This window comes from Rhincodon typus, chromosome 13 (genome assembly GCF_021869965.1).
Source record: "Rhincodon typus isolate 14 chromosome 13, sRhiTyp1.1, whole genome shotgun sequence".
Classification (NCBI taxonomy): domain Eukaryota; kingdom Metazoa; phylum Chordata; class Chondrichthyes; order Orectolobiformes; family Rhincodontidae; genus Rhincodon; species Rhincodon typus.
Genome location: NC_063344.1, coordinates 17594607 through 17603491, shown reverse-complemented (window position 1 = coordinate 17603491; position 8885 = coordinate 17594607). Strand labels below are relative to the sequence as shown.

Genomic DNA, 8885 nt, shown 5'->3' with positions numbered 1-8885 from the left:
GGGCTGATCTCTGGAAGCAGGAGCTGGAGGAGGGTGGGTCAGTGGGGGGGTGTTCCGGGAGAGATGGTCTGGATAAGAAGTGCCCGGGAGACTGTGCGAAACCGTATAGAATCAGCGTGCTCGCCATCCCGCCGCTGTTTAAACCCGAACTGCTAGAAGCAAGGACAGCTGAGAGCAGAGCCACGAGCCTGGACTTGCCTTTTTATCTGGAATTAACAGCGACATTTACTTACTGGACTTTTCACAGAGAGAGAGAGGGGGGACTTTTTCTGTCTTGTCTTCAAGGGGAGTCTGTGTGAAGCTGCTTTGCAGCCTCTGAGCTTAGAACAGGAGCTCCTGAAAGCTGGGATCTTCCTATTCGTCAGTCCCCTCCTTGATTAGGGGTCGGGGATGTCCCTGGTGTCCGGGGGGAGGGAGCTGGGAGATCCCTGATGTTTTGTCTTGATCCCTGATGTTTGGACTTGACCCCCTCCTCCCAGCTTTCGTTTTCTTTGAAGAGGGCAGCTTGGCTTCTCTATGTTCTGTTAATTTGCACTCTTGACCCAGGGTTTGATTTCTGTTCCCGTAACCCCCCCCCCCCCCCCCACCCCTCTCTCTCTGGTGAATGCTGCCCCCCCAGGCTGGGATATGGCAGCGGCTCTTGCCAGCTCCCTGATCCGGCAGAAGCGGCAGGCGAGAGAGAACAACACCGACCGAGTGTCAGCAACCAAGCGGAGGAGCAGCCCCAACAAAGCCAAGAAGTCCTTGTGTGAGAGACACGGCCTCGGGGTCTTCTCCAAAGTCAGGTTCTGTAGTGGCAAAAAGAGACCAGTCAGGAAGAGAGCAGGTTAGTGTTAACTCTTCCTCAGCTGCCAGCCGCTGGCCACCTTTGTTCACAATTCTCTTCAATTCCCTGCGTGTTTCCAATTTAAACTCTTGCTGTTCTCCAAAGTGCATGTACTGGTCTCAAATTAGTTAATGGTGTGTCTGTATGGGTGACTGTGTGGGTGGGTGCCTATGTGAGTGTGTGGGTGGGTGTCTGTGTGGGTGTCTCTGTGTTTGTGTGTGTGGTGGGCGAGGCGGGTGGAGGTGTTGAAAGTGTGACATTGTAAACACAGACAGCCTGACAGAACATACACACACACCTATGAGCTTCCAAGCTCAAAACATCTCTTTCTTTCTTTCTCTTTCCTTTCCTTCCCCTTGCACACATTTGCTCTCTCTCCCTCTCTCTTACAAGCACACACACACTGTCTCACTTTCTCCCTTCTCTAACACACTTTCATAATCTTTCTTATGTTCCCCCCTTTCTCCCCACCTCTCTTCCTCCTCCCTCTCTCCCTCTCTCCTCCCCTTCCCATCTCTCCCACCTTCCTATCTCTCCCCCCTTCCTATCTCTCCCCCTTCCCTTCCCTCTCCCCCTTCCCCTCTCCCCCCCCCTTCCCATCTCTCTCCCCCTTCCCATCTCTCTCCCCACTTCCCATCTCTCTTCACCCACTCCCCATCTTTTTCCCCCTTGCTGCTCCCCTGTGCCCTCTCTCCGTTCCCTCTTCCTCCTCCCTCCCCTTCCTCCTCCCCATCCTCCCCATCCTCCCCCTCTCTCCCTTTGTCTCTCCCCTCCCTTTCTCTTTGATCTTCCCCCTCTTCTACCCCTCCCTGTTTTCCCCTACCTCTCTCCACCCTACCTTCTGACCCTCTCCTCCCCTCCCCCTCATTCTCGCACGCTCTCTCATGTATGGAGTCACTTTCTCTCTCTCTCACATACACTCATACACTGCCAGGCAGCATCTACTGTGTGCAGTGCCTCTGCTCTCACTACCTGTGCTGCAATGGAACTGAGACTGAATCACATTCGACAGGAATAGACAATAACCAGCAGAAGTCTCGCACGTTGTGCCAGCATTTGTGTTGTGTGCTGTAACGGACTCACATCTGGCCCACTTATGCCTTTGTCTTATGTTTAACATGGCTTTGGAACCTTACTTCACATTATTCAGTTGCCCTGTGCGCTAGATGAATATCAGGGTGCAGCTTGTGCATTTAGTTTGTGTGGATCGTGCTTCTGAGCGTGTTCACTGCATAAATTTAATTTGGTGGGGAGGTGGGGGGTTGAATAGTAGATCGGAGCTGCAGGATGGAAGAACTTGCAATGATGTCTTGATATACAGCCACTAGGGAATGTTTGATTGTTTGCGAGGGTAAGTGTTGCTTGTCATGTATTGGGTGGCAGTTGCTTGCGATCGCTGACTTGTCACGCCTCAGTTGTAAAGCAATCCTGTTGTTTGCATCCTTCGGTACAGGGGTTTAAACTTTACACAGTTTGATGTATGTGTGCATGATCATCTGGTGTCCGTGTGTGTGTCTGACTCTGTGTATATCTATCTCTATCTGATGTGTATGTCTGTCTCTGTGTGTATGTCTGAGTGTGTCTATCTCTGTCTGTTGTGTGTGTTTGTCTGTATGTATGACTATGTCTGTCTCTGTGTATGTATGTCTCAGTGTGTGTACCTGTCATTGTGTGTATGTCTGCCTCTTTGCGTCTGTCTCTGAGTTATGTGTGTATGTCTGGGTGTGTGTCTGTGTATATGCCACGATAGGTGTTCCCATTCAAACTAATACTAGATGTCCCTCTTCCTTATCGAGTTGTACAAAGGGATGTGCGTTTAGCAACATCCATCTCAGCCCCTCCACAATCTGCAAGCCCCATTCTCTTTCTCCGTTGTTTGGGATTTGATCCCTTTTCCTTTTTGAAATTACTGATCGAATGCTGGGGTTTTAGGTCACTTTCCATCATTATAGAGACAAAACAGTGGAAATATGAAATATGGAAATGCTGTAAATACTCAGTGGATCTGGTAGTATCGGTAAAGAGAGACAGAAACAACATTTCTGGTTAATGAGCATTCATACAGATATGATTCCATATTGATGAAAGATCATTGACGTGAAATGTTAATTAACTCTCTTTCGTTCTGCACATATTGCGACTTATTCCTTATATTGTTTCCTGTTTTCACATCCGGGGAGCGGGATAATGCACTTCACTGGCTAAAACCAACTTCTCTAGACAGACTGCAGAATGAGAATCGTGCTCGGGTCTTGTGGTCAAGAAAAATTAATATCAAGAATGTAAAAACAGGAATCAGGGTAGATGGGTTACTTGCCATAGACGTAGTACATCTACGACAGCTGTAATCTGCTTTCGTGAAGAGCAATTTGTTGTGTCTAAATGCCTCATTGTGTAAAATTGCTCTGATTTTTAGATTGATCTATTGTCCAACTGCCACAGAGACTGACCACATGGTGTCGACTTTGATGTCCCTGGGCATGTGAGACAGTGTCCTGATATCCCCCCTCCCCCATCATCATGTGCTAGCTTATTGATTTCATCGCTATTGGTATTTAGAACTAACAAAAAATTACATTTGTATAGCGTCTTTAATGCATCAAAGTATTCCAGTATGCTTTTTCAGGAGATAATCAAACAACTATTGACATTGACCCCCCATTATGTCAAGTGTGTAAAAGTTAGGTTAGAGAATGAGGGTTGCAGCGATGCAATCTTAAAGGAGGAGAGGGGAATTCCAGTTCAGAATAATGTTGAGCAAGAGGCCAGAGTTTTAGAGACACAGATCTTGGAGGATAAAGAGTTGGAACAAGTTACAGAGATAGGGAGGTTTGGAGCAATTTGAAAGCAAGGATGAGAGCTTTAAATAAAAACAGACAGTGCTGCAGAAACTCAGCAGACCTGGAAGCATCTTTAGAGAGAGAAACAGTTAACGTTTCGATTCCGGTATGGATCTTTGAAATCCATGTTCATTGCATGATGGAGCCACACAGGTCATTGAGCATGTGCTGGCGGTGCCGGGGGTCGGTATTGTGCGCTAGGATACAAGATAAGGTGTGTTAGATGAACTGAAGATTCTGGATGTTGGAGGATGGGAGGCCAGTCAGGAGAGCATTGGAATACTTGAGACTGGAGGAGGAAGTCATAGAGATGCACAGCACGGGAACAGAACCTTTTGTCCAACTCGTCCATGCCGACCAGATAACATAAATGAATCTAGATCCATTTGCCACCATTTGGCCCATATCCTTCTCAACCCTTCCTATTCATGTACCCATCCAGATGCCTTTTAAATGTTGTAGTTGTACCAGTCTCTACCACTTCCCCTGGCAGCTCATTCCATACACACACCACCCTCTGTGCGAAAAAGATTCCCCTTTGGTCCCTTTTATATCTTTCTCCTCTAACCTTAAACCTAAGCCCTCGAGTTTTGGACTCCACTACCCTGGTTAAAAAAAAAAATACCTTAGCTATTCACCCTATCCATGCACCTAAACATCTATACGGTCACCCCTCAGTCTCGGACTCTCCAGGGAAAATAGCCCCAGCCTATGCAGCCTTTCCCTATAGCTCAAACCCTCCAGCCTCAGCAACATCCTTGTCAACTTTTTTTCTGCACCCTTTCTAGTTTAACATCTTTCCTGTAGCCGGGAGACCAGAATTGAACATAGTGTAAGATGGTCATCATGGTACAATGGGCAGGAATATTCAGAAAGGCATATGGACAAAGGGGAGAGGTGACAAGGAAGCAAATGCGGGATACACTATACCCATTGCTTTATTAAACCATCAACTCTAGTGTGAGATAACAAGGTGTAGAGCTGGATGTACACAGCAGGCCAGGCAGCATCAGAGGAGCAGGAAAGCTGACGTTTCGGGTCTGGACTCTTCTTCAGAAAAGATTTCCTGCTCCTCTGATGCTGCTTGGCCTGCTGTGTTCATCCAGCTCTACGCCTTGCTTTCTCAGACTCCAGCATCGGCAGTTCCTACTATCTCCAACTCTAGTGTGAGTCGTGTCTGACTGTAAAAGGGAAAGCTGCACAACGGATCTCAGCACAAAAATATCCAGTGAGACAAGACCCACAGAATGCCATTGAAACCTGTGTTTCATTGTAACTGTGAGAGCTCTTCATGCTACATTGTGCAGCCTCATAGACTCGGGAGTGGTGGCCAATCTCGGTGTAAATTACGAACTTCGCAGTCACGTTTCGAACATAGTAGTGAAAACATTCGCTTCTCCTCATCTCAGGATGCCCAAAGGTTCCCTGCATTACTAATTGCGAGTATAGTCACTGCTGGAATGTAGGACCTGTGGATGCCAATGTGGGCATAGTGAGATCCCACAAACTGCAGTGAGGCAATTGATCGAACTGTGCGTTCAAAAATTGGGGTTTATATGGGGAATAACTATTGGTCAGGAGAGTGTAGAGCACACCACCGCTCTGTCATGCGTAGTGTTGTCAGATCTTCTACCACCAGCAGCAAACGAAAGGTGCTTCATTTTTGTAGTACCTTGTGTTGTTCTTGCTGATATTCTGGTGCAAACCATCATCATGTAGGGGAGAGGGAGGGAGAGGAGGACAGCCACCAAAATTGACTCGACCCTGTTCTCTTTATTTTTTGTTTGTGCTCGATTCGCCCTGAATATTAATCTGAGTATGATCATGCTGATTTTCACTGTATTTTCACTTACATGTGGCTGTCCCAAGACCAATTGGTACGAGCCGGGACCTAGAAGCCAGAACTGAGGCGATTCTGGTTCGTAATACAGCATTGTTGGTTTAACTAACTGAGAAACTGAGTCAGTTTTCTGAGGTTCTCCTGGGACCAGTCACTTTCCCAGGGACAGGCTAATACGGGCAATCTGGTGATGATTGATAAGGAGTGATCTGGCACATTCAGGCTTGATCAATTCAATTCCTTTATTCTCTCCTTCTTACCACCCGTCACCCTGCCCCTGCTCGGCTTTTATTTTTGCTTCAGTTTCAGAGGTTCACAAGAAAGGGAAGTGTTGAATGTGAAGAACATGATGCCAATGCTTTCTCTGCTGAGCTGCCTTGCTATCTGTTTACTTTCTGGGCTTGTCCCGGGATAACTGAAGGCAGTTTATTTACAATTTTATGAATTCACCTTTCCTGCATACTGCTCATGTTTTGGCTGATGTCCCATTATCGTTCTCAGAATAGATGATCCCTCTGAAGACACGGCACCATTTTCCAATTTAGCAGAAAATGTTTTTAAGACAGAATTCACCCAGGCTAGGAACACAGTGCAACTCGTATTAATAATTAATTAAGACCATTTATTTTTTAAAAAGCGGACGATTCCTGTCCGATATTGTCCAAATCTTAATACTCTCAAAAGCTGCTTCACAAAAGTCCAGAAGAAATTAATTCTAGAAGAAGACTGAATGTCTTCTCAGTAAACTGGGGAGAGCCCTGTTCGAGACAATATTGAACTGAGAAGAAAATTTAAAGAAAACCGGAAGAACTGCGGATGCAGATTCTGAGGAAGGGTCACCGGACCCGAAACGTTAACTCTGTTTTTACCTTCACAGATGCTGCCAGACCAGCTGAGCTTTTCCAGCAACTTTGTTTTTGTTCAAGAAAATTTAAAGAACTGATAAAGGGCGGAGAAATGAAACCACAATTTAACACTGGCTACCATCGCAGGATTCATTCTGATTGTGATCGGTGGATTCTTGTGGGTCAGTGTTGATGTGATCGTTACATTGCCTGGATTCAACTTTTTCTTTGATTGGTGAAAGCTCTGGAATCACTCTCACTGTGATTGGTGGAATTCCAGCGTCCAGTGTCACTGTGATTGGTGCAGCCTCTGGGTTCGCTTGTTATGATTGGTGGAGATATCTTTATCCCTGTGCAGTAATCCTTCCCTCAACAGGGTACAGTCTTTCTGTCATTCCTGCAGTGCAGACCGTTAGCATCATTAATCCAGATTGAGCAAATGTTTCTGATCTGATTTTCCCATTTAAGACCTGGATCAGTTTCATTTCCTTCAAATCATCTGAGGGAAAACATTCATCTTCCTTCATTTGCCTGGTATTTTGAACTCTTGGCCTCTCACAGGAAATGACATGGTCTTGATGGGGATGGGAGTAAATATATGATATATAAGCGATGGCAGGTTGTGAGTCACACCAGAGAGACAAGTTGATCTTTTTCTACAAGTAATTTGTTCATATGTTTACTTGCCCCTCGGCTGTTTTGGTTGGAGGGAAAGTTGGAGTTGTTCATCGTTCGCAATTTAGAATCTTGTAGGGTTTTCCTGTTCATGGTCTTTCTGTCGCCCACATAGTTTTTAGCGCAATGGATTATCTCTGTCATACCCAGCGCCTTTTAAAAGCTTGATGTTGGAGCTTCAATAGGCACCCAGATATGTGAGCTGGGATGATATTCGGTATGAATTTGCCTACCTGCTTAAATAATTCCTGCAGTTTGGATGGGTTCACTCACTGGAATTGAGTGATAGAGTTCTCCCCTGCCATTTGTTCCTTGGAGCACCCTGAACCCACAGTGGGGACAGACGGCTGCCCAGCTAATCCTTTAAAGTCCAGAAGCAATTGCAATCATTACTCTTGGGTGTTGGCAAAGCTGGCATCTCTTTCCAAAACCTTGTCACAGAAAATTGATGGCTGGGGGCAAAGCAGTGGAATGAGTGATTATTCCTAGCAGTCACTAAGGAGGAGCGTATATTTTAGTGCTTATCTTGAAACACAATGAGAGGAGGTTAGAAGGATGCTGCACCAGTACAGACCTCTGTTACAGAATGGTGTAGCAATGTTTGAGGGACATTAACAGTTCCCTTACACTTCAGCAGCAATGCACTCTCAAACTTACAGGAGCTCTTTTTTTTGGGAAAACAGAAGTAAGCAGTTTAGAATCGCTGTTGTCCATCATTAGCAGACAAAGTTTTAATGCATTTGTTTGTTTTAAAATAACTAGGTTCTGTGCAAAATATTTAAAACATATCGTAAGAGCATTCTGTCCAATTCTGTGTAGCACACCTTCAGAAGGTCCCCATGGAAAGTTTACAGAGGAGATTTATTAAGATGGTACCAAGTATAGGGCACTTAGATTGTGAGGAGAGGCCAGAAAGAAATGAGAAATAAGCGATCTCCCATTCAAGACAGAGATGAGTAGAATTTCTTTTCTCAGAGGGTTTTGAGTCTTTCACAAAAGGCAGCAAACACAGCGTCTTGATATTTTAAAGATAGAGGTGGACTGATTCTTGGTAATTAAGGGGTGAAAGATTTTTGGGTGGTTGAGAATGTGAGTAATTCAATCAGCCATGATCTTGTTGAATGGTAAGCCAGGTGCACGGGGCCAAGAATTTGAGTGGACAAATAATTATGCTGAACATCAATTGTTTTTTGTCAGCCAGACTAATTCCAAACAGAAAATGCCAGAACCACGCAGCAGGTCAGAAAGCATTGGTGCAGAGAGAAACAGAATTAATATTTCAGAACTTCTCACCTAAAGTTTTCTCTCCCTTCATCATTGTTTCGCTAATCTACTTCTGTCTTCACAACTTTCCAAAATCTCTACATTCGTCTATCTCTGGCTTCTCTAGTTTCAAACATTCTCCCACTGGGGATTGTGCCTTTAGTTGCCTGAGCCGTACTTTTGGAATTTCTTCCCTAAACCTCTCTCTTCTCTTTAAGACCTTACTTAGAATCTATCTTCCTTGAGCAAGCTTTCAGTCATATGCCCTATCATCTCCTTATATTGCTCAGTATCAAATTTTTCTTTATCATTTTCGTATATTAATGGTACTGTATTAATGAAAGTTGTTGTTTTCATGGGCAGGATGTGTTAGGTTGTCTCTTGCTATGTTGTTCAATTTTTGGATACTATTTCAGTGCAATCCTTGAATTAAACTGAAATCTAATCATGACATTAAGGTAAAGTGCTCAGACAGCTATCTCATGGTCCATTCAACTTTATGCACCAAATAGATTGGATATAATTTCAAACAGTCATTCCATCCCAGGTAGACAAACAGGAGGCTGGAAGAACACAGCAAGCCAGGCAGCATCTGG

General features: G+C 45.0%; 1 protein-coding gene across 2 annotated transcripts in view; it reads left to right on the top strand.

The window, feature by feature from the left end:
• Positions 1 to 627: 627 nt before the first annotated feature.
• LOC109918091 (fibroblast growth factor 12) overlaps positions 628 to 8885 on the top strand; it is a 150417-nt gene continuing 142159 nt past the window's right edge. For both annotated transcript variants that reach the window (XM_048604356.1, XM_048604355.1), the window contains exon 1: positions 628 to 826. In XM_048604356.1, coding sequence (XP_048460313.1) covers positions 628 to 826 — 199 coding nt within the window. The remainder of the gene's footprint in view (positions 827 to 8885) is intronic.